Source organism: Triplophysa rosa, linkage group LG24 (genome assembly GCF_024868665.1).
Source record: "Triplophysa rosa linkage group LG24, Trosa_1v2, whole genome shotgun sequence".
Taxonomy (NCBI): Eukaryota; Metazoa; Chordata; class Actinopteri; order Cypriniformes; family Nemacheilidae; genus Triplophysa; species Triplophysa rosa.
In genome coordinates this window covers 8917935-8943674 of record NC_079913.1, presented here as the reverse complement: position 1 = coordinate 8943674, position 25740 = coordinate 8917935, and the positions used below count along the sequence as shown (strand labels likewise).

At 37.7% G+C, this 25740-nt stretch overlaps 3 protein-coding genes across 3 annotated transcripts in view; 2 read left to right on the top strand and 1 right to left on the bottom strand.

The window, feature by feature from the left end:
• rap1b (RAP1B, member of RAS oncogene family) overlaps window positions 1-18565 on the top strand; it is a 43136-nt gene extending 24571 nt beyond the window's left edge. Inside the window, exons 2-8 of the mRNA XM_057324363.1 lie at window positions 2061-2140; window positions 8269-8337; window positions 9971-10027; window positions 11941-12081; window positions 13918-14061; window positions 16289-16404; window positions 16606-18565. Coding sequence (XP_057180346.1) covers window positions 2084-2140; window positions 8269-8337; window positions 9971-10027; window positions 11941-12081; window positions 13918-14061; window positions 16289-16375 — 555 coding nt within the window. The 5' untranslated portion in view covers window positions 2061-2083 and the 3' untranslated portion in view covers window positions 16376-16404; window positions 16606-18565. The remainder of the gene's footprint in view (window positions 1-2060; window positions 2141-8268; window positions 8338-9970; window positions 10028-11940; window positions 12082-13917; window positions 14062-16288; window positions 16405-16605) is intronic.
• Window positions 18566-19679: 1114 nt separating this feature from the next.
• On the top strand, window positions 19680-22305 carry mcat (malonyl CoA:ACP acyltransferase (mitochondrial)). Its single transcript, XM_057324757.1, has 4 exons — window positions 19680-20389; window positions 20523-20610; window positions 21348-21565; window positions 21895-22305. The coding sequence occupies exons 1-4, from the start codon at window positions 19754-19756 to the stop codon at window positions 22303-22305; spliced, it is 1353 nt and encodes a 450-aa protein (XP_057180740.1). The 5' UTR covers window positions 19680-19753.
• Window positions 22306-22343: 38 nt separating this feature from the next.
• On the bottom strand, window positions 22344-25442 carry bik (BCL2 interacting killer). Its single transcript, XM_057324760.1, has 6 exons — window positions 25340-25442; window positions 25218-25246; window positions 23981-24081; window positions 23541-23681; window positions 23043-23154; window positions 22344-22781 (listed from the first exon to the last, which is right to left on the bottom strand). Exons 3-6 carry the CDS (start codon window positions 24073-24075, stop codon window positions 22677-22679), a joined length of 453 nt encoding a protein of 150 aa, XP_057180743.1. The 5' UTR covers window positions 24076-24081; window positions 25218-25246; window positions 25340-25442; the 3' UTR covers window positions 22344-22676.
• Between the last annotated feature and the right edge of the window lie 298 nt (window positions 25443-25740).

Here is a 25740-nt window from a genome sequence, read left to right as displayed (position 1 = left end):
TGAACAGCCTACAGTATTTGTTTGATGCGTCATGATACAGCATCACAGTTGCGGTTCCTGAGCAATGTGTTAAACTTTATGATTTAAGCTCTAATTATAATTAACAAAGTCCCTGCAGCGAATAAAGGTCAGAAGTGTCAAACCAGGTCATTTAATTACGCTTGTCGTCTTATGTGCTATTTCTGATCAGATTGTTCTTTGCAAATCATGTGCAAATGATGATCTGTATTTTGTGACAATTTATCGTTCAGCACAGTTTCGCATCTTTATAATATCTAAACATTGATATACAGCCCAACTGTACTAGGGACATTTTCACACATTCAGAATAAAAAATATTTTGTTATGGATTTAGTTGTGCACCATATGTAAAGATGCTATGGAACAAATGGACATTTGGAAAAAACGTAGTCTTCTAGTGAGGCAGAGGCATTTTCCGTCGGACGTATGATACACACATATGCCCAATGTTTTCCAGTCATATCGCTTTGTTTCCGTACGATTCCTCTCTCTCCCTCCTGCTCTTTCTCTGATTCTCCCGCTTCTCTTTGCCAATGTAAATGGAAAGCAAAGCGCTAGATGACAGCAGTGGATTTGTTCTCCGGCACCAGCTTTCTCTCTTGTCACTGATCTCTTGCTTTGAGGGAACGCAGAAGTTGACTGTGTCGGAGCCTCTTGTGTGTATTGCATTAGAGGCGAGTAAGTGGTAATCGCCTCTATCTGAGCACAGTCACGGAGTCATTCTGGCTTCAGACTCTAGGCTGTCATGCCTTCTAAAACCCAGCGTGGTGGATCTGATACAAGCCTCCTGCCTTCCACTGTAAGCTCAATTCTCTCTAAAGTTTCAGGCTTGGGTGGAAAGTGGGAAACGTTGGGAACAGATGTTTGCATTTATTGCAAAGTTATGGACTCGTAAGTAAACATACAGCACTGTACGTAAACTCGAGGATGGGTTTTGTTTTGAATGACCCCATTCTTGACTACTTAAAGGGATACTTCAGCCAAAAATTATAATTCTGACTTTATTTATTCATCTTCGAGTTGTTCCAAATCTGTATAAATTTCTTTGTTCTGATGAACACGGAGAAAGATATTTGGAAGAATGCTTATAACCAAACAGATCTTGCCCCCCATTGACTCCCATAGTAGGCAAAAATACTTTATCAATTTGGTTCTGTTGAACACAAAGGAAGACATTTTAAAGAATGTACTTGTAGGACAGCAAACAGTTCTGGGGCACTTTTGACTACCATTGTATTTTTTCCTACTATGGTAGTCAATGGGGGGCAAAATCTGTCTGGTTATAAGCATTCTTCCAAATATCTTTCTCTGTGTTCATCAGAACAAAGAAATGTATACAGATTTGGAACAACTCGAATGTGAGTAAATGATGACAGAAATGTCCTTTTGGGGTGAAGCATCCCTTTAATTGTTTTTGGATTAAATGCCCATGAAGTGTTTGTAAATCTGCATTTGTGTACTTATGAAGTCGGTTACATTGTCTGTGAATGATTTTATTAGTAAGAGTTGCATGAGACAGGCGAAGAGAGAGGGAGTGAGACAGAAGAGCCCAAGAGACAGGGTGTGGAGCAATTCACATCTGTCCATGTGTGTGTGTGTGTGTACGTGTGTGTTTGAGAGCGTCACATTTATCTGTGATCTGTGTCAACCACACTGTTTTCCTCTACGCTTTTTGTGCAAAAAAGGAAATGAGCGTGAGCTTATGCCACGTAACCTCAACCAAACACCTTTGTGGGCCATACAGCTTTAAGTATCTGCTGATTGACAATCTTTTTGAGGTGAATAAAGCGTGACCGTTTAGCTTTGAATGTGGGGGAAGATGCACAATTGTGATGTCAAAAGAAACTTTATAAAATGATCTAATTATGTATAATAATGAGACTTCTGAGTGGAATGTAGATGAAAACCCTTTAAAGCAATTTCATGCTACTAGCCTTCTTTCAAACTTTCTAATTACCTTTAGTGTCTTCGTTACTGTATGTGATTGTTCATGTCACTGAGAAAATAATTAGACTAACGGCCTTTCTCCCTTTCCGCAGGTAGTTAACGGACACACTGCACAATGCGTGAATACAAGTTAGTAGTCCTCGGATCAGGAGGTGTCGGCAAGTCTGCGCTGGTAAGTAACTCGGTGGTTATCATCCCCACAACCCACCTTGTCTCGATTTCTTTCCTTTTTCTACACAAACAAAATTATGTTTGCTTGTGTCTTTCACTAGAATCTCTTTGCCTTCTGTGTAACAGCAGTTCCTATGTCAGTTGTACATCTCTATCCACTTTTCTGAACCAGAAATATTGGTAGTGTTTTTTAAGTTATTATTGTTGCTTTGTAAACTCAACTGCATCAAGATTAGAAACACTCCGAACACCCATAGCAATGCAAGAGCATCATGGTTGTGTCTTGCACACGTAGCTTCCCTTTTTGGAAATCTAGTTACGTCATAATTCTTTTTTGTGTTGGCTCAAATTCAAGCATCTTTCGTTGGCTTTGTGTTTTTTGGACACTCATACTTCCATATTCACCATGCGCTTATGACATCTACATGAATTCCCTATACTGTATATCATATTCCATACTGGGGATAAACACACATGCATCATTTAACCGTAGCATAGCTGGTTTTCCCTATCTTAAAGAGCTGAGCTGTTCTCAGTCCAGCCATGCAGGAGTCAAACGCGTCCCTCGAGAAGCTATGTCCTCGAGCAGGTCGGTAAAGGTTGTGAGAACTAAACTGGCCTTTGGTCTGTTAGTCCTGCCCTTTCTGAGCCGCGCAGACATCACATAGCTGAGTCACAGATACAGCAGAATGGCTGTAAAGCTCATCTGCGCCTTGGAACGTTGCCGTTTGCCATTCAGTCAGCATATTGTATTGCATCGCAAAACCACAAATAGTTTTCGGTTTTGTAACATTCAGTGGGTCGAAACACCAAAGCACAGTGCTCTAGAAACTTTTTGGATTATTAGCCGTGAACATTAGCATGAAATGCTAAACCAGGCACAGAATTCCACATTTACCATCAAGTCGAAAAGCAGAACAGTAATGAATAGTTTCCTCATTAATTATTTGATGTCATTAGTCACTCATGTTCCTGTTAGCAAGTTGCCCTCCTTTAGCATCCTTGCCTTGTTAGCGCGCTAGTAATGCCAAACGTTCAGCCGACAACGCTTTGACGTAGTTTGTTCCACCCCAGTGAACTCAAATGAGTCCCCCATTGGAGTGCTGCCACAAAGGCCCGACCCACTCACCTCAGGGCCCGACAAAGAGCCCATTGGCTGTATGTGTGCCACGGGGTATGAGAACCATCCGCCTCCGTCCACTTTTCTCCCGGCACAGAACTCTTTCAGAGTAAAGCATATAGACTTTTATTGTCCATTAGCTCTAATTGGAGCACTATGTATGGGTCTGGTTGAAATGCCCACGCAGAGTTAATCGTGTTGTAAACGCAGTAAGCCTCTCTCCTGTTTCACACAGAGAGGGAGAGATGGAGGAGAGAGAGGGGTCTGTAAAATCAGTTCATTAAAATATGGAGTCAACCTGGTGTCTTGTAAGGGGGCTGTGTAGACTGCAAGAGTGACCACCCACTTTTATTAAAACTGCAACCTGTAACTTTTTTAAAAGCAGAACTGTCTTGTGTTGCGTACCTTATGCTGATTCGCAGCACTAAGACAATAAACAATGTCTGTTTGATGTCATTTGACTTTAACATAACTGCAGTTTTATGTTTCAAACAGAGATGGCGACAGAGGCGAAAGTTACAGATTGCATCTTTAAGTTGCTTTGTGTCGTGGAATTGCTTTACAAATAATTTTCTTACATTCTGCTTTAAAATTCAATAAAGAGATAAACCAGTCACTTGTAAGATGAGTCATTACAATATTTAATCAGGCTTATGGGAATGAAAGGACTACCCATAAATAGTCGCAAATCTATTCAGATCACTGTGTTTTTAGTTCATTTTCCTTAGAAAACACACCAACTGCCCTTTTTAACGCACAACATGACCATTTTAACCAACAATAGCTGAATTTATAAGCTAACATTCATTATAAGGCTAGCCTACGTGCCTTGCTGAGGTTGCCAATGGTAACTGTGTCTCTATAGTTTGGTGTATCTTCATTTGTAATTGAGGGCATCATCTGAAATTCTAATAATATTTTTATTCTTTTAAATGATGTTGAAATAACACTTGCAGCTCAGTAATTTAAGACAATAGGAAGAAAACCACACTGTGGTCAGGTGTTTGTGGCTTAAAAGACAGCTATAAGGATGACGTTTATAGCCCGGTGGTGTTACCTAGACCACGAGCCGCTGGGGTGGAAGTTGACGTCTGTCATGGCCATTCTGAGTGATGGACTTTGATTTGTGTGGTCTGGCTCTGGGGTTAGTCATTATCTGCTCCCTGTATATAGCCGACTGTATGTGTTTGAGTGTCTCTAACTGCACTGTTTACTACTCGACAACAAGAAAAAATGGTAGGACCATTGACGTTAATTTGAACCACTCACGTCTATGAGTTGAAGTAGTCTGGGGGAGTTTTTGCAGGAGCAACAGGCTCAGCTTGTGCTGTGATGATGGATTGCCAGAGCTAACACAGAGATCCCATCTGCCTGCGAGCAGGACCGATATCCACTGCGATGGGGGTGTCATAGAGCTGACTTCTGCACGCCTGAGTGAGACAGAAGATACTAATGTCTTTTTGCTCCTTTTAAGCATTTGATAGCCTCTGCAGGAAAGCAAAAGCCATCCTTCATTTTTGGGTGAACTGTCTTATTAAAGGGCTTGATCTACAAGATCTGTTTTTTGTTTAAAGGACCACACAAAGGCAAAATGGTAACACTTTACAATAATTTTAGATTTTTTAAATATTAGTTAATATTAGCACAACATTTCTGCAGCATGTATCGTAATGTTAATTTTAACATTTTAAAATTGTAGTGTATTATACAATTACAGTGTAAATGTTTGTATCTATTCATGTATTAATGTATCTATAATTAGTTACGCAGAATGGATTAATATGAACAAACTGTGAACATTTCTATTAAGTAATTAATAACATTTTTATAACTAAAAATAAGCAATATTTTTAAGTCTTGTTTGTTTTTTAATGTTAGCTAATGCATTACCTTGTTGTAAAGTGTTACCGAAAAATTTAAATCACACTATTGCAAAAGTAAATCCAATCTTTTAAAAAATTTAACACAATATGAATACTGTTTTTTAAAAACAGTAATGACCTTTTGGTGTTCAAGTCACCTTTTAGTGAAAGTGGCTGATGGGATGTCAGTGTGCTGATCTCAGTGCTGTGGATTTGATCTCATTTCTGAGAGCAGAGCAATGACAGGAATGTACACACACGCGCGTGCACACTTTCACTGCTATTTGTAACCAGTGGCCTCCTTTGAATTTAGATGCCTTCTTTTCACATCTCTCTTCCCATATAGGGAATATTTTTAGCTGTGTGTATGTGTGCACAGCAGGTTGTAGTGCTGAGTTACTGTAAGAAACCGAGCCAGAAAGTGCATGTGTGTGTGTGTGTGTGTGCGCGAAGCTGGCTGGTTACACTAGTGCCTCTCTAATGCACGCACACACACTAAGGAACAAAGCTGCAGGATAAAAGCAAGAGAGGCTAAACTTCATAGCCTATGTGCCAGCTGACACAAACAAACACACGCACACACACACACACACACACACACACACACACACACACTGGCAATGATGCACATGGTCTGGTCTGTCTCAGGCCCATCAGTTCAGCTTTGCTACATCAGCACACATCACCTCCCCGGGGTTACAAGCAGTGGTCAGCCTTACTGACATGATGTCCTAACCCCACCAACACAAACACGCAAGTCTCCCTGCAGGTGATCTGCAGCGTTTAGCAGCATCCTCTGCATGCCTGGGACTTAACAAAGGTTATGTGCCAGTGTTTTATATACTAACTGTAAATGCTCAGTTGATTCAGAAGAAAACAAGCTTATGGACTTAGTCACTAACATATCAGGCATGAGTGACACGATTACCCGACTGTCTATTTTTGACTTTTAAAATATAGATTTTCTCAAAGTAACTATTATGAATATAATGCATAGTGACAGCTTATAAAAAAATAAACACTCTGTTTTTGTGGTTGTGTTTGCCGGCGTCCACATAAATTCACTGTCAGCACACATTGACACACTGCACCTGCCGTAGTAAAAGTAGACCATGTTTGTCTGGTAGGGATGACATGTAGTTAAGCATTTGCCAACACGACTAGCATGATTTACAGACACACTGATTATTTGCTGACATGAAACAGTACTACGCTTGATCGATGTTAAAGATTTAACCGGGTGAAATAGCAGCCCGCATTCAGCTGTGGCTGTAAGTCATCATTTAAAGCCGAGGAAGCAACAGAGACCATATTACACACACACACTTTTCTCTTACTACGGGGACTTTGCATTGATTCTTGTTTTTATGTTTAGACTTCATTTAAATTTATTAAGCCATTTTCCTCATGACAATTTTTAGCAGCATGTTGTTTGTTATGTATGTTGCCGCTGTCTTATCAACTAGTAAAAATTGACCCACACGTATATTTACAACCAGGCCTACATTTTCTCACAAGGAATGTTTATGGTCCAGGTTTGCTTTGCTTTTTGATTAACTTGAATAAAAATCAGATTTGTGAAGTAGATCACACTTGTTTCTCATTATTGGCAGCCCATAAGCACAGATCATTATTTCTTCACTCATCTGTGCCTATGTTTGTTTGGCGTCGCTCTTGCTTCTAGGTAAACAAATTACCTCTCGTTCACCATGACGACGCCTCCCGCGTACGGCAACAAACGAACTCATTCGCTCATGCCTCGTGATTGACATCACCTCGCTCTCCCTAATTTTTCTTTCTTCTTATCTTTTTTTTTGTCCCCCCATCAGTCGATTGTCCTCCACCCACAGGTGATCAGCATCTTAATGGCGTTTTTGTCATTTATGCCCGTGTGTTCGTCCAAACAGAGCTCTCATTAATGAATCTAGGCTGAGGTCTATTGTGGGTGGAGTGAGAATCAAAGCGAATGATCAAAGGTCACCTCAGATGCTGAAGAGCCCCTGCACCTGTGGGCTGCATCTCATGATTTTGATTCGCAACCCCTGCACTTCCTGTGAGGTCATAGCTGAGTCGACCTGCCTTAATTCGGTTCTTTGTTTCTGTAGGCTCATTCTCCAACCCCCTTTAATATACCTGCAGTGTATCGTTTGTCACCTATAAATCTTTCTATATATAAAGTGCTTGTTAATTGCCAGGTAACCGGTTTCTAAGCAACATTGCAATGCCTTTGACCAGCGAGCGCAGGTTTCACGCCTGCTCTCTTTATGTGAAGTGCCGGTTCTGTGGCTTTGCTTTTCCCTTTGCAGTTTGATGTAAGCACCTACTTCACTGTTTCTCAAATGCCTCAAAAAGATTTAGATGTGATGTTAGGCAGTTTGACAGTTTTAATTTTGTATATAGAAACAAGTCACAACTGTCCTTAAAATCAAACATTAAAATGTACTTTTAAAAATGTAACTTTTAAAGTTCATGTACAATAACAGTAATATGTACTTATTGATTTGCTTATTGTTTATTACTAATATAAAAAGTAATATTACTAATTGTAAAAATTAACAAGTAACATGAAAAAAGAAACCGTTTTTGGTATTTATGACAAAAGTTAACTACCATTTAGTACCACTGTAAAAAAATCCTGTAAAAAAACAGGATTTTTTTCTGTAATTTGACGTATTTCAAAAATAGACTGTAAAAAATCCGGCAGCTTGGGCGCCAGAAATATACAGTAAAAATAACTTAAATAAAATTACGTTTTTTGTAATTTGACAGTTTTTGGCTTTATTTCAAAAATATGTGTAAAAGAAATTACAGTTTTTTGGACATTATACGTGAAAAATCTGTAAATTAAAAACCAGAAATTCTGTTAAATTAGGGTTTTTTTTTACAGTGCATGTTATACTTGCGTTTCATAGTTTCGGTTTTTTTCCCTGTATGCATAAATTTGTAGTTTTTTGCATAGACTTCTTGTCAGTAGCACATGGTAAGCCTTTTAAAGGTCCTTATAATGGAATTTCCCATCAACCACTGAAAGTGAAAGTCATTGTGTGCAATGTAAACATGCTCATGTTTGAGTATCGTAAACATTTAATGGACACCTCTCTTTGTTTCTCCCCCCCCTCTCTTCCTGCCTTCCTTTTCTGTCTCCAGACTGTTCAGTTTGTCCAAGGAATCTTTGTGGAAAAGTACGACCCCACAATAGAAGACTCATACAGAAAGGCAAGTCCAGTTCTGCATCATCCATGTCTGTCTGATGGGTTTTAGATCCAAAATATAACAGTCTGTCATTAATTGACATTCTGCATTTACATATTAATACATACACATTCTTGTTTGTTCAAATTTTTAAGTACATTTCATTTACATATCAAGTCAGTCGATTAAATTTAAATTATTTATAAAATATAAATTCATTAGATATTGTTTGTTTGTTTTATTTGACATGGACATCAAAATTACATGGGACAAACCATATGCTTTGTTTGAGTGGTTTACCATACATGCTAATTTTCAACACCTGTCCACGGGAGGCTTTTTTAAACTGCAAAAAACAACAACAACAATAATAAAATTACACACAATGAAAAATAATAATAACGACATATAATAACTAACAATACATAAAAAAGTTTATAAATTTAAATATAAAACTTAAATTTAATAAGCAATGTATACAGAATTCATTCATTTCGTAAGCTATAAAGCAAAGGCAAAATGATTCAACATAAATCCAAGAATAGCCTATTTATGTAAACACTGCTGTTTGGTTTTCAGCCACTAAATGATTAAGAAACATTCTTTAATGGCTTGTTTTATAATGTTATTCCTTTTATCCTGAGACATATGTACATTATTAGCTCTACATCTGTGGCACAGCTAAAGCCGTATTGTATACTACTGCAAAGTTGCTAGATGTGATTTTAGTAAAAATACCAATATAAATGACATTCAAATCTCATCAGAATATCTTTAGGCCGCAAATAATCATTAAAATCAATTCAGTCGCACTGTCTGTCCGATATGTACATCTGATATGCGCAGCCCCAGACGCACGTCACAGAAACAGAGCGTATGTGCGTTTGTTGGATGTTTGATCGACCCTGTGCTAAGACCGCTGCGTTCGATGATGTTTATATTTTAATGGCCTTTGTCCAAGGCCCTGAGACGAAGACTGGGGCTAAAAATGAATCTACATTTAAACACTGAAAGGAAGTCCCATCATAACCAGCACTTCCCGTCCTCACTGTTGCTTCTGCTGGGGTGTCATGGGCACTTCCTGTAGGTGGGGTTTACCAGTGTTGACAGACGGCATATTACATCAGTCATATAGGTGAAAATGAAGTGTTTCCATGTTGCCCTCCATCGTCTTAGTCACTCAAGTACTACTTAAAATGTATAACATTTATTGCTTAGATAATAAATATCAAATGTCATCTGCAAATAAGTGTGAAATTATATCTTAGAAAACCTACAGTATCGTTTAAGGTCACATGACACACCAGAACAGGAAACGATCATATCTGGACACGATGCTAGTGGTTTAAACGTCTAAATGATGTCACAAAGGGAAATCTCAACCTGTCATAGTTTTTGTGCAATTAGACCCCTATTGCCTTCCTTTAAAAATGTGATTCACACAGAAAGTGTGCCGGCACCTCAATTAAAGACAGCAGGAAGTTAGCAGTGCTGGAATGTACCATAGAGAGCACAGTTGGGGCTGACTGTGATGAGTGGGTTCATAAACACCACATGCACTTACAGTACTTCATTAAAGCTGTGTTTTTACATGATGCAATTGACAACAGAACTTACGTTGAACTTATATTGAATGTCTGTTTCTCTTCCTTTGCAGCAAGTGGAAGTGGACGGACAGCAATGTATGTTGGAAATTCTGGATACCGCCGGAACGGTAAGGCTGCAAAAACCACTTGATGTCTTTTTAGTAGCGTCACACTGGTAGGCCTGCCCACCAAGAATTTCATAGATCCAGTCGTGTTAGACTTTACCTGCTAAAAAATAACAAATAGCTGTTCAGCTGCTTGAGGTTAGAGAGCAATTTTGACCCCTGAGAGGATAAGGACGCATTCCCACTTCCGCAATCCCTCTGTGTTACAACTCTGAGTCGTGGTTGACAGATGGTATGTAGACGTCCACGGGCCACGGTCAAATGAAACCGAGCCAAAGTAGCTGACAATATCTCTGTCAGAGAGATACAAATGGGCTAGTGTTCCCTACTGTATGTAAATTGTAGCCGTCGCTTGGCTCTAATGCTGCATAATTATTCAAACCAAATCTTGCAAAGAAATTAAATAAATAAAAGTGTAGGGTACGTCATAGTCTTATAGCTCTTAGCTCACACTATTGACTTGATTTGGTGATTTGGTTTTAGCTGACCCCGTTTCAGGAGTTCATTAAGATTAAGATAAGTTCTGAATTGATGCGTGACCTAAAAATACTTCACGCGTATGTTTTAACAATCTTATGGACGGCTGGAAAAACAAATAAGAATATGCTACTGAACGAATAACCGTGGCTAGTTAGTATAGAAAAATAAATAACCTTATCAACTAAACAGGAGGTGAAAACTCTTTCCTTAACTCTCGATGTTGATATCGAGGGCCAGGCATTCAGTCACTTGGTAGAAGCTAGCCAACAGGAACAGGTTTCATTACACGCCCTTTATAAACATGGTTTGTGTTTATTATCGGCTGTTGAGAATGAATTTGATGTTATAAAACCAAACACACTATAAAGGGAATGACGCAATAATACAATAAATTACTTTTAATATCTTTATTTGACTATTACGTTTATATTAATACATTGCGATGTTTGATTTCAGAAAATTTTATTTGACTTTTTCTGATCATTTTAATACTACTTTATGTTGGCTCTCTACTTGACATTTGAAAAAATGTATAATTTTTTACCATTATACATTTTTTTATTTCATGCAAAGCTTTGATTTGAGTGTGTCTGTATGTGTCTTGCATTCATGGATTTTTTCTCAACTCCTCCGTCCATGCCCACTCACTAGCACATTTAATAAGTGTGACACTGTCGTGTCCTCTATAGAGCGAGATCATTATTTTTCACCCTCACCCATACAGTAATACAAGTTAGGTCCCTGTCGGCTTCAGCACCTCTGAGAACATTTGTCCCACTGACCCAGGAAACTGAAAGTCGATGGTGTGTTTCTGTCCTCATTGCCTTCACACCTTTGGTTCACATTGGCTTTAGGTCATAGAAGGACAGGAACTGACCTCAGTGCATAGAGGATGTGTGTCTGAGTGAAACGTTCATAGAAAACCACAGACTGAAAAAAAAATTGGGAAGACTTTATTTGCACTGTGCATGAATACTTTAAATATATATGCGTAGTATCTGGTATATCTACATTATTGGTCAGTCAACACCACCAGGGATGCTAGAAAGCAGCCGTCATTGTGGTGACAACAGAAACTTGAAATTTTCCAATGATGACATTTTGCGCACTATAGACTGTATTTACAAATTCGTGCGTACAAAAACTCGATAATAACATGGTGAATGCCACATTTCGAGATTCAAATGAAACCCCCCACTGACTGTTTAGGCTGAAAGCATTTCCAAAAATGAGATTTTAATCCTATTTCAGACCTCCTATTTATGTGATTTGCATCTGGTTTCATTTCATGTGTTTTGTGTTTGCCTTCCAGTCTACAAAAACTAAACCAATTTAAGTCGGATATGCCAAAAATGGGATTTTTGCTGCCTGTCTGCATACAGCATTAGATATATAAATGAGGATATTTTTGTCTGACATGTTTCTTCTCCACACAGGAACAATTCACAGCCATGAGGGACCTGTACATGAAGAACGGCCAGGGCTTTGCACTAGTATACTCCATAACAGCACAGTCCACCTTCAATGACCTGCAGGACCTGAGAGAACAGATACTGAGGGTCAAAGACACGGATGACGTAAGCTGCCCTTTTTTTTTTAGAGAACCTCTTTCATCTTCTTCTGCAGCTCTGCCTGTTGTTTTCCTCTTACGCTTTTTATTTGATGGTGGCACCAGCATCTCTAAACAGCAACTCCACACCCTGAGCCCTCACGCGTGCTGTTGTCAATAAGGGTGACCTTTCTGCTTATGAAAAAGTTCATCCGGGTTGATTAAGTCGTGAGACTACAGTAAATACAGTACGATGATGCACAGGGACAGTCAGGTGACATGCAGTCGGTTTTGTTGTTCCGCTTATCTGATCTTGTTGCCCGGTTGTTGTTATTTGTTGTGCTTTAGCTAGCCGCTTTTTTACTTATGTGTTATTCGCTTCCTTATCACTTTGTGTCTGCCTAGAATGTAAATGCAGCATCATGTAGTTTCACTTCTGTTGGTATCTGTCGAGAGCTGAAAGTGTGTGGGCTTTCAATAGAACAGAGGAATTTGTGTAAAGCCTCAGTGTGGTTTATTATTCTCTTTTCTTCCTTTGTCGACATTTGTTGCTTCTGTTTCATTTAAGGATTTACAACAGCTGTTGCAACCTGTGGCCACTCAAGAATAAAGAGTTACATGTTTTTTAAGTGATGTCTACAGACAGTAGCAAAAGCCAAGTGGAATGAATGAATGAATGAATGAATGAGGCATTTATATAGCGTTTTATTGTGTATTGCTGTACACCCAAAGCGATCTACGAACATATAAGGGGGGTCTCTCCTCCCACCTACCACCAGTGTACAGCATCCACCTGGATGATTAAATGTGTGTCAAGAAAAAACACGACATGATTTTCTTTGCTGTAATAATCAAATCAACTACTTTATAGACTTTATCGGACACACGTGCTGGACTAAAGTTAACCTCCGGTCTGTGTTTGCTTATAAATTAAATGTAAATTGTTATATAATATTCATTTAAATTAATATTTTATTGTATATCAATTGTATTGAATTAAGTTAAAAACAGTACTTAACAGTTGTGGGCCCGGTTTCAAAGACAAGGCTCAAGATTAGTCCCAGACTAAAATGAATTTTTGAGCTGTCTAAACTGAAAATAACTTACCCCTACATATCTTAAAATATGTCAGTGCCAATGTTTTGTCTTAAGATACACATAAGTAATGTTTTTTAAGGCATTTTTATAAAGCGAACATTTTCTAATTTAACTAAGGCATAGTCCTGGTTTAAGCTAAGCCTTGTCTGTGAAACCTGGCCATAGATTCTTTGCGGAGGTCTACCGGAAGTTAACTTTGGCCACATAATGTTTATGTTGTCGCCGCTGAAAAACTGTATCATTTTTCTGGTACGTTTAAAATTAAACTTTAATTTGAACTTTGATTGAACCTTTTTACTTCTGTAGTTCCTAAAACATTTAATTAAAACCTTTGAGGTATCCTTAAAGGAATAGCTTACCCAAAAATGTAATTTACTTACTTTCATGTAGTTCCAACCCTGTGTGACTTTCTCCTGTCGAACACAAAAGGTGATTTATTTGTTTAATTACTGTAATTTTCACTTTTGAAACCGTGTACTGGTTGCTCCTTTAATGCAGTTACAATGGGGACTTGAGCTTTCAAGCATCATGCTGGTTTGGAATAATATGAGACTAAATAAAAGATGACAGTTTTCATTTTTTAAATGCATTATTACTTTAAATTACTTCTTTAATCTGACCTGTTGATGTAAATTCCTTTTAGGAGCTTTTTTATTTACAGGAAGGCACGTTGTAAACGTACTAGTTTATTTTTAATGGAAAAATGATGCTCTTTGTTCATTTGCCGATCCGATCAGTGATTAAAATGAGAACCTTTGTGTTCCAGGTGCCGATGATCCTGGTGGGTAATAAGTGCGATCTGGAAGACGAGAGGGTGGTCGGGAAAGAACAAGGCCAGAATCTGGCCCGCCAGTGGAACAGCTGCGCTTTCCTGGAGTCTTCTGCAAAGTCCAAGATTAACGTCAACGAGGTGAGCGTAAATGGAAATATGAACCTTATAGACCTTACAAAAACTACCCCGTCCAACCCTGATACCCATGATACTTTGCAAAGGGAACGCCTTATATTTGTTTTGACCAGACCATCCAGCAAGGCTCCTTGAAATTCATTACTAACATCTTGTAAGTAGCTACTGTAGCTGTGGCGTCACCATGGAGTTGCTCTTCTGTGTTGGGATCTCAAAACGGTGTCGTTGTCAGCTAGGGATATCTCGCCACGAAGGCATAGTCACACATTAGCGAGAAAGCCAGTCAGCTGTGGTGTTCGGACACAGAGCGTCCTATTGTGAGCTGCATGACTCCATGCCATGAACCCTGACTATATGACATAGAGCCGCTTTGAATTCAATGAGTTAGAAAGTCTGGTTTGTTATAACAGCATGACTACGGTTGCTTGGTTGTCCTCACAAGCTGAAACTACTGTTCCGTCTGTTGATTGATTTACACAATATGGGGATTACTGCAGGGCAAAGGGTGACGATTTGAGATACTAAGCTTTTTTCAGGATTATTTGTTTATTGTGTCAAAGTGGATAAATCAATAAAGTCCAGTGACGGACTCTGCTGTCTCCTAAGTGAAACTCAGATACAGGTTTAATGGATCTTCTCCTAGAGCTCTTTTAATAAGCTAATGGAGAACTGTAGCTGTACTTGACCACAGTCGAGTGAAGGCTTTCTTTCACTAGATTCTATGATTTTGACTGTGAAACTCCAAAAAACAAATCTAGGAGTCCTTGAACAGCGTTTATTCAGAGACTTCCTTGGCTACTTAACCTGTGATGTTACCAGTGAAATGCACAGCGCTTGCATGTTTATACTTTTTCTTTTGAGGATAATCGTTTATGGCAAGAGCCATTGCGTGTTCAGTTTACAATTATGAGATGCTTTTAAAAATCAGCACCGTCCATTAAAAAAGTCAATATTGCTTGGCCGCTATTCTGAACTTTCATTGAGCTTCTCTTTATATTCTGTAGACCCTTTTTAGGTCTTTATCCCTCGAGTGGTGTTTGGGTATTTGTGAATCGTTTTCAATGTTCACTTTTTTTTATGCGTTAAAGATCAACTTTATAATAAAAAAAACAAATAGGACATTTTTTCATAAATGTGATTTAACAGGGGAACTTGACAAATATTAACCTTATATGTGCTGTCTGTGTTGAGTAGGATAAACATCTATACATTGGTTAGAGCATGGCGCTCGCAACGCCAAGGTCATGGGTTCGATCCCAGGGATTGCACATACTCCGAAACAAATGTATAGTAAAATGCAATGAAAGTCGCTTTGGATAAAAGCGTCTGCCAAATGCATGAGAAGGAAAAAGAATGTTAATACCTAAATAAAGCTATGGGTCAACTAACATAAATAAATACAAAAACAACGTACAAGGGTTAAAGGAGGGATGGCTGGTTGATTTTTGATTGGCGAAAAGCGATTAGCCGGAAATATGAGAGCCTGTGGTGGTGCCAGGAACTGCTGCATCGGTCAAATCTTTTTTCGTTTATCAGCTTTTTTATTCAGTGATTGAAGGAAACAAGCCATTATTGATGTGAAGGTGATTGTGCAAGTGCATTTATTTTATTATGCACAATGCTGTTTTTTGCTGATGATCAGAGATTTTTCACTTTTAATTGAAATGTCCTTTGTTTTGGTGCATTATTTTATTTTTTAGATCTTATAGAGCACAAAGCACATAGGACAAATAATACTATCATTATTTGTTTTTTTATAGTCATTGGGTTGTTTTTGATGAAGTCGAAGCAACATGTACAGCTGTTAAAGCTAGATGTTTAATGGAACTGATTGATGATATTTTCCTCATTGGGAGCTGAACATCTGTGCTGTAAAGCGTCCGCACGTCCAAAATGAGTGATTTCACTGTGCTGCATACGTTTCCGTCTGAAACGGTTGTACTCGGCCATAGCCAATTCATGAGTCGAGTTGACGCATTTCTTTTGTTTGCAAGAGCCATGTTTGGATGTGCATTAAATTGGGGATGACAATGCTATAAATGTGCTGTGCGGGATGGCCACACCCACTCTGAAATCTCATTGGCCCAAATCCCTTCTCATAACTAGTCATTAAATATCAAATACCTGTGGTTTGCATTACATCCGTTTTTTTCCAGTTTACATCTTTAATTTTAATTTGTGCAGACGAAAATGTACCTGGGTTCACTCTGAAATCTTTTTTCCTCTGCAGATCTTCTATGACCTGGTCCGGCAAATCAACAGGAAAACTCCACCACCTGGAAAGCCACGCAAAAAGTCCACCTGCCAGCTGCTCTAATATACAGCTGTTCTTTTGCTCTGAGCCAGGTAGGAGCTCTTAACTGTCATTGGCTGATCAGAAATGATCAACAGTTTCAATTCCTTGTTCCAAAGCTTTAGAATGAGAAATACAAAACTGATCTAAATTATTTTTATAGAAAAATATTTACCAGTAGTTAATATAGGATGAAATGCTTTTTTTAGGATTTTTAGGAAAACAGTGTTCTAATTCATATTTTCTTTTTGTAGGTCTGATTTGCTGCTGTGTCCACAGCAGTGCCAGCATTCCGACGTTACTAAAACCTAACATCGAATGGACTTTCCTGTGTGGTGATCCCCCTTTAACAAACCAACCAACAAACAAACAAACGGATTCAAGGCTACAGTACTATGTCAGTTTTTTGCACATCGATAACAGTCATCACTTTCCAATGCCGCACGCGAGAGATTTTTACATATAATTATATAAATATATATTCTAATTGTGTGCAACTGAGTAAAACGAATTAAACGAGTAAATGAATAAAGTGCTAGACAAAAGAATTAAAAAAAATACAGAGCCTACACGCAGTGTTATTGCTAACGGAAACAGCCGCCGTTGTAAATGTAAGGAGGGAATGTCTAACAAGGCTGTGCACGTTGCCATGGCAATTACAATGATATTTATAAGCACCACTATTTTAGCCAGAAAGGAGAGGAAGTCCAAAGAGATCTATATAAACCATTCTTACAGCTAACTTTCACTCCTTGATTTCTTTGCATAATTTTGTTGATTTTTTTGTAACTTTTGCTTTTATTCTAAACATTTTTTCCCCTGCCTTTTCTCTTTTATAAAATTACTAGATTTTTTGCTCTATGGAGATGTTATATTCGCAACAGCTATTGATACTGTTTGAGTTTTACCTTAGGAAAAACAACCTGTGGATACATTGTTGTATATGTAAAAAGTTCAAAAATATAATTTTTCTGTTACTATCACATTGTCCTAAGCCTCAGATGTTGCCTTTGAATACGCGTTAAGACCTTTCCTCGTCTCTTTCTTCTCCATCAAAAATCATTTCCATCTCATAGGCCATCCAAGGTTTCTTTATTTTCTTTTTCAAGTTTGTACAGCAGGCTTTTTTTAAGAAGGGGGTATTATAAAAATGGGTTTTGACTATTTAGGTTTAGGCTTCACCAGTGAGTCTCCTAGTGTGCATCTATCCAAAGGTCTTTTTTGGGTGGTCTCATAGTAAATATTCAAATCCCTCTTCATGATAAATGTTCCTGATCAAAATAACTGCAGGTGGTATATATTTTGAAAAATGTGGGGGTTTATTACAAGATAAAAATGGTAAAAAACAAATGAACTTCAGTGATGTCACAAGTTTGGACGCAACCCCACCCCCTTCCCTGCTTGCTGATGCATCTGGTTTAAACTGAGGATATGAAAACCAAATATTGGAACCTGTGAGTCAAGACTGAAGGTGTCTGTTAGTGACTGTTTCAACTTTGTAATAATTTGGCCTGTGTTTTGTCTTTGTATCTGTCGGGGTTAACTGAATGTTGGGATGTGGAAACTTTGTGTTAAGGAAAAATGGGAAAATTTGATTTTAAGAAAATTTACATCGCACATCGAGTGCAGTCCTAGAGGGTATTCATTGAAGGCCCGAACGTGGTCTGTAAAGCAGTTGTGCGCTAGTACTCGGCGAGTGTTCACTCGGCTGGAAACGTACTTGTACTGTCTCTTTAAACATCAAACAACTCTTTGCAGGGTCCAGCATGCAGTATGTTCACAATGAATTCTTTATGAATGCTTTGAGGATTTGCACTGTGTAAAGTAAGGAATGCAGAGTGTCCAAGCTGCAGTGGACACAGGTAAACATAAGCTGTGTGTTCGGATTACACTCAAATGCCTTTTTGAGTTTAAAAAGGAAATAAATGTAATGCTCCTTGACATATGGACCTGAGGCAGAGGCACAGTATTTCAACTGCAACATCATTGCTTCTGATGGGTGGGATGGGGGGTCGAGGGAGGGTGGGTGTGGCCAAATGTCAACTTAAAAGCCTTAACTAAAGTGGTGCAATTTTGTATAACCGAGCATATGTAGTTTAATAAATTGGATTGCCATGCAAGGGCTCATGAAGCCAGTTTTTGCCACTTGAATGTTTTGTGTAGATTGTTTCAGCATTTTCTGTCGGTCAAATAAAAAAGCAAAAGTTTAACTTACTCTGTACTAGTCTATGACACATTTGCATTAGTTATTAATATCTGATAAGGGTTGATTGGGAAATAGAACATTTTTGTAAATTGTATTAAGAAGATGATTGGCACGGTCTTTTTTTGGATTTGGCAGTATGTTTCACTACATTTATGCATTTGGCAGACGCTTTTATCCAAAGCGACTTACATTGCATTATACTATACATTTGTATCGGAGTATGTGCAATCCCTGGGATCGAACACATGACCTTGGCATTGCTAGCGCCATGCTCTAACTACTGAGCTACAGGAAACACTACAGACTAATGTTATCAAATTATTGATTTCTATGTATTGTATGTTTATCATTTGTATGCTCACATCTCTTAGGATACTGTACATCATTCAATAACACTTTACAATGGATCTATTAAGTTATTAACGTTATATAATGCTCAGCAGATGATCAATGTAGATTCAAATAGTTAAGATGTAATTAAATCTTGATTCATGCACTTCAAAGTACATCAATGATTGATCTGTTTAGTATAACTTAGTTACACCTATTAGAATTTTATTTTGGGGGATTATAGAATAATAGACTATTCAATTGCATTTTCCTGTCTAAAGTGTGTAAAAGACAGATGATTAGAAAAAAACAAGTTAATTTTGTGAAAAGTTTGGTGTGTGGATGTCACAATAGTGACCTCCTATTAAATAGCTATTATAGGCTATTTGCTGGCTTTTCAGAAAACATTAAACACATAAAATAAATAAAAAGGACATGGTTTATAAAACATGAAAAATGTTACAAAAACAACATGAAAATATTTTGAAATCGTGTATTTGGAGGAAATAATATACTGACACACCCAGGTTTTAACTGTGTAAAACATAAAGCATGCATTTGTTGAACGTTTTGAGTTACTGCCACAGCCCAAGCTCAGGTATCCTCTATATAATAATATGTTTATGTATTGTGTATATAAATATTACACGCAAATATATTTGTAGTAGAAAAATGTATTGTTTACTAATAACAAAGATGCTAAGCAAAACGGGTCGTGTTAACGTTAAGCATAACCTCCAGTACACTAGGTGGCGATGTGCAACTTTCACATACCAATCGTTACCAAAAGAAGAAAAATACACGACGTGAAAAAAACGCTGGTTTTGAACTTACAGAAAATATTTACTGTGATGTCCTAAAAGTTTATGCCAGAAGGAAGACTTCTGTCAACAGAGAGATCTGAGGACAGTAACGGTACTTTGCTGCGAAGCCTGGATACAAGAATCTGCTGTGCATTTGACCTCCGCAATGAAGTATGTTCTGGGTCTTTTCAGAAATCATTTTCGACAGCATGGTGGATGCAAACAGGATTGTTTGAATTAATTTTAATCAGATTTCAACATAAACTGTTTTTAAACATGAATCTAAGCATGACTATCAAGTGGTCTGCTAGAGTTCGTCTATTTCGGAATACGGCGACTCTCTTGCATTCTAGAAGACTGTCAAACGATATTCACACATCTGATCTAAGTAAGTCCGATCACACTGTATCGGAAGAGATCCAAGAGCAGCCCAGACGACCACGGAGAGCTCCCCATACAGCATCTGTTTTTCTGTTCCCCGGGCAAGGCAGTCAGTTCGTCGGCATGGGGAGGGGACTGTTGAAATATGGAAATGTGAAAGAGATGTTTTCTGTAGCGCAAAAGGTGCTTGGCTATGATCTGCTGTCTCTGTGTTTAAATGGACCCGAGAAAGATCTGATGAAGACTGTACACTGTCAGCCTGCCGTGTTTGTCTGCTCGCTGGCTGCTGTGGAAAGACTGAACCACGAGAATCCTGCTGTAAGTTATGTACGCCCAAAACGTATCGACTAGGACGGTCATTCTGGACATTGGCCATGGCATGAATGTTTTATTAAAATATAAATGCAGTCTAGTGGTCAGTACTAATATAAAACTCATTTGACTCTCTCAGGCTATTGAGAGCTGTGTGGCAGCAGCAGGGTTCAGTGTTGGAGAATTTAGTGCTTTGGTTTTCTCTGGTGCAATGGATTTTGCTGAAGGTAAAACTGACCCCCTATGCTTTATGAAAAGCTTTTTTATTTTTAAAAAAATGTTCAAGGTCAATTTTCAATCAAAGATCAATAGGAAATAAATTATTATTTTTAATTTTATAATTAACATGATTATTATTACTCTATTATTATCATTGTTGTTATTTATATATTAATTATATTTTTGACTTATTATTAATGACTAATCAATGCCTTATTTAGTAAGTTTGCACCTCATTTTTATGTGTCCAGACTTTTTGTTTCATTTATTTTTTTCAACTGTGAATTTCATTAAAATTGCCATTTAAACCACCATTAATGTAAGAATATACTATATGCTACCATTATGTATGAAAATGGTAAACTTTATTTACCACATACATTTTTTTATTACCATATTTTATAGGATTTTAATGTAAAATAAATGCATATAACACTAAAAAATATTGGCTACTAGTTAAACCATTGTTCATTTTAAAGGGAAGAATGAGATTTTCATGCATTACAGTAATGTGAATTTGGATGGTAAATGTGTGTTAATGTCTTTAAAAAAGTCAATACAATTTATCATTTAAATTATCATAGCCCTAATAATAGGCTATACTTTAATACTTTTAATAAGACAGAACATAAAAAGGAAACATTCTTATTTGTGTCTTTTGATTCCAAGTGAAATATTACCCAGACATGTTTTTCAAAGTTAATTTATCCTAATTGTCTCCTTGTCTCTGTTGTGTGTCTGTCAGCTATGTTTGCTGTAAAGGTGAGGGCGGAGGCAATGCAGAAGGCCTCCGACCAAGTGGCAAGTGGCATGCTGTCCGTGATTGGCCGACACCAGACAAACTACAAACATGCCTGTCTCCAGGCTAGAGAGCACTGTCTTTCTCTTGGTATCCAAGAGCCTGTGTGTGCCATTGCAAACTACCTCTTTCCAGATGGAAGAGTAATAGCCGGCCACAAAGAGGTAAGATCCATCATTGGGATTTTTATTAGTTTTGTGGTCCCTAAGGCAGTGAAAGATATGGGGGATTGTTGGGTTTTGTTTAGTTTCACAGAGCCAGACTTTTGTATGTTGGCTTGAGGTAAGGTCCTTATTAAAAAATGACTCAGAATTTTTTTATTTACTAATAAAAAGAATCCAAAAACGCAATTGGCAAGTGTGTGGGCTGTAAGGGCTGAGACGAGGTTTCGTTCAGAATAGAATATTGACCAATATTTATCTTGGCCAGACTAGACTTTACAATCATTATCTAGTTTCATTATCATCCTTTTAAAACTCGCTCCTTTTCTTAGGCTTTGGATTTCCTTCAAGAGCATTCCAGAAAGCTGCTGTTCTCAAGAACGCGAATGCTTCCTGTTAGCGGTGCCTTTCACACCCCCCTAATGGAGTCTGCGATGGAGCCCCTGAGAGACGTCCTCAGACAGATAGAGATACGGTGCCCAGAGATCGCCGTACACTCCAATGTGGACGGAAAGCGTTACATGCACGACAAGCACATACAGAAACAGCTGGCCAAACAGCTGGTGTCTCCGGTGAAGTGGGAGCAGACGCTGCATGAGATTTATGAAAGAGCCCAGGGGCGAGAGTTTCCTCATACCTATGAGGTGGGACCCAGTAGACAGTTAGGCTCGACGATTCAAAAGTGCAACATGAAAGCGTTTAAGAATTACACACATGTAGATGTTGTGCTGCCTGAGGACTGATCAATGTTATGTGCAATAAAAAAAACAAGACGCATCTGCAGCTTTTATTTTGAAATTTTTATTGCGCAAAATTTCTGGTTTGGAAAGTCCAGCTTCCTTTACTAATATAGAAATGCTTTTAGAGGAAGAGGTAACAATTCATTAGCCCAATTGTCCAGCAACAGAACACAAAAACAATCTTGCCAAGAACTGCACATATAGGAACATATATGTGTGTGAACCAGCACTTCAATAGTCAAAATCATTATAAGAGAGAAAGAAAAGCAGTGCCTTCAAAGAAATTTGCTTATATATGACCACTGTGAGGCCAAAGACCAGCTTTTTGCCCATATCCAGCTGACCCACCCACCCAATGTCATTCAGCCATAATATTAATTCCAAGTTGCCAGAAAGATAGACGCAGTGACCAATAGAAAAGCAGAGGCCAGCATGAGTGCAGTCTTGCGGGACCAATCGGAAATGTGCAAGTTGGAGACCTAAGGGAAGTAAAATTGTGTTAAATCTGTTATCCAGAAGTCCTGACATAAATGTATATATTTAACCCAATGTATATTACCCAAATAGACTATTTAGACGAAAATGTCTCTTAAAAAACGTTTGATTCAAAAAAGCAAACCAAGTTTCTTCTGCAGTCAAATAAAACCGAACTACTGTGTTTAATTCTACTTCAACAAAATAAAAAAAATTAGTCTTTAGAAAAGAATCATAAACATGTGCAGTGGCTATACTGTCCTTACCCACTGTGCCGTCCACTTCCTAGCCTCCTGACAGCCAGAATGAAGCTGTGGAATCAGCCAGGAGGTTTTCAGCATTGGTTTAATCTTAGATCCCCAAATGTTTCCAAGGATCCTGATTTAAACCATTTTATAAACCATAACTTTAACACGGATACTGATACTCTATTTATGTTAATTTAAAGGTACAGTACAGTTCACCAAAAAATGAAAATTCTGTCATCGTTACAAAACGTTTATGTTGTTTAAAACATAAGTGTCTATTTTTCATCTATGGAATACACAAGATGGGTTCTTAGGAACTGGTTGCCTCTGTCACCATTCATTGCATCTTTTTCATACAGTGAAAGTAAATGGTGACTGAGGTTGACATTTCCCAATGTTCTGCCTAACATCTTTTGTGTTCCACAGAAGAAAAATACATCATACCGGTTTGCAACAATGTAAGTAAGTAAATAGTATATATTTTTTACGTTTTTAGTCAAAAAATACACAACTCACCCAGAGAAAGCTCTCCTGGTTAGGACATAAGGGTATATCCCTATATTCAGATGGTGCCGTTGGATGGACAGTTGTTCACGCCATCTATTGTCCAATTCATCCCCTATCTGAGCCAGCCGTCGTCCAATACGCTGAGTAACTCTGTTATTTATACATAAAAAGGTTTTGGGGAAATCTGGTCATGAATCTGGTCTCAACAGGGTCAACACACAGCGTTGATGTTAAATGATGGTTTTCAAATGGTTTCATCCCATGACCCAGAAGTACCAAAAACAATACTGCATAAAGTATCTTGTAACATGTATTTTCTTTTACAACAGAAATACAAATAGTGTAGAAACTTGCATCCTATTATTATATTACTTGCATTTTGCATTGTTTTTGTTTTTCTGGGTCACAACCTACATCATATTTCTGAACAGATAATACTTCACGATTACCTCATATTGATTGCATAAAGAGTGTTGTGGTCAACCTCAACAGGTCCAGCCTGGAGGGATGCTGCAGTTTTCGGCTGTCTTGTATCTTCCACCATCGTGTTCTAAAAAGGTGTTATCATGTTTACAAAACTAATTCAACCACATCACACAATCCACCCATTTAACCACCAATTTGCCTAAATTCCATTTTCAAGAGTGACTCTTTTCTTTTATCTGCTGTGGTTTCGTCGCGTTGTTTATGTGGGGAAAGAGAACTTTGTTATTTCGCCCTGCCCTTTGTGGTCTCACGTGACTTTAACCTGTAGCTATTGCTTTCAACGAACTAGTATCCCTCTGTAAACACAGGGCATTTGAACTGAGAACATTGGGTGTGTCCCTTTCTATTGCTGCCATAGTGTTTGTAGATGACATCATTGCCAATACAATTGAGTTTTGAAAAACATCTCCAGCCATAAACATATAGCTTCCTGCAACACTGGAGATCTCCTTTGTTATATCAAACGGCAGGCTATATACACCGTTCATAAAGCACCACAGAGTTAAAACCTGGAGTTTATCAGCATTACTTTCACTGTCATAAATTATAAGAGTATGGGGTATAAATGCAATACGTTTTTTAGTAGTATATGCTTCACATATATATAACACACATGTTTTATTTGTGTGGATCTAGTAAAAGAAAAACCGACATGTTTTCATTCTCCTTCGTGTGACTGTCGACAACTCGAAAACATCAGGTGTAATGCAAATGCACATTCAAATTAGGCAAACTGCTTAAAAGCTGAACAAAACGTAAATATTTTTCTGAACAATGACATTGTTTGATGATATGATATCTACATCTAAAATAGATAACTGTAGTTTTTGTATAATAATGCCATTAATATGTAAAAATACACTTTGACATAGAGGTGTTTAGAGACTTCATTCATTGTAAAATACCAAGAAGACATAAAATAATGACATTTCTTTTATATACAACCATTTATTCTGAACTTAAATAGTTATTTGTCTTTTTCTTAAAAAGAAATGACATTTAAAATATTCATATATATTACTGCTATGTGTCTGTAGGCATGCTGCTAAATATTTTAAAAGTAGCCTATATATTTAAAATACATTTTACAGTTTTTTAAACGAGTTTTAGTTTACACTACTTTGTTGACACCATTCAAAGTGGCCCAGTTTGACTGGTCCGAAAACAAAGGACAGGTGCTTAATAGAAAACATATCATACCTTGTTTGTAGATTAAAATGGACGCCGCCCTGCAACATTTAGATACATTTTACATTTAAGGAACGATTGAATTTAGTAATTTTTGATAAATAACAATAAAAATTGTGTTTTATATGACTTACAGCAGCGTCCTTTAATCTTGCTGTCTCCGTTGGATGTGACTCAGTAAACTGATCACCTAGAGCCACACCTGCGGCTTATAGTCAGGAAGCAGCTCAGGGTGTCAGTTTCATTACAGACCAATAGAGGTCCCTAAAGAGTCCACTGCGTTCATTTATTCGTTATTATTTGCTTTTAATATAAAGGCTAATAAATATTTTTTTAAATAAATGAATGAATTTAAGTAAAAAATATTTGAGCCTGTGAGACCTTTTATTATGTAATACAGAGGTCACACAGCATGGACTGAAAAATTAAAATGCTTGGATTAAAAAAATGAACCCACAGCAAACAATTTATGTTGTTATGATTTTATTTTTTAAATAATGCTAAAATTATGTAAATAATATGTATAAATATAAAC

Coding starts and splice junctions, on each gene's coding strand:
- bik (XM_057324760.1), bottom strand. CDS start 24,075: ATGGTGGAAGATACAAGACAGCCGAAAACTGCAGCATCCCTCCAGGCT. Junction 23,155..23,540: donor ACCAGGAGAGCTTTCTCTGG/GTGAGTTGTGTA, acceptor GGTTTAAATCAG/GATCCTTGGAAACATTTGGG. Junction 22,782..23,042: donor GGAAGTGGACGGCACAGTGG/GTAAGGACAGTA, acceptor TACTTCCCTTAG/GTCTCCAACTTGCACATTTC.
- mcat (XM_057324757.1), top strand. CDS start 19,754: ATGCCAGAAGGAAGACTTCTGTCAACAGAGAGATCTGAGGACAGTAAC. Junction 20,390..20,522: donor TGAACCACGAGAATCCTGCT/GTAAGTTATGTA, acceptor TGACTCTCTCAG/GCTATTGAGAGCTGTGTGGC. Junction 20,611..21,347: donor TGCAATGGATTTTGCTGAAG/GTAAAACTGACC, acceptor TGTGTCTGTCAG/CTATGTTTGCTGTAAAGGTG.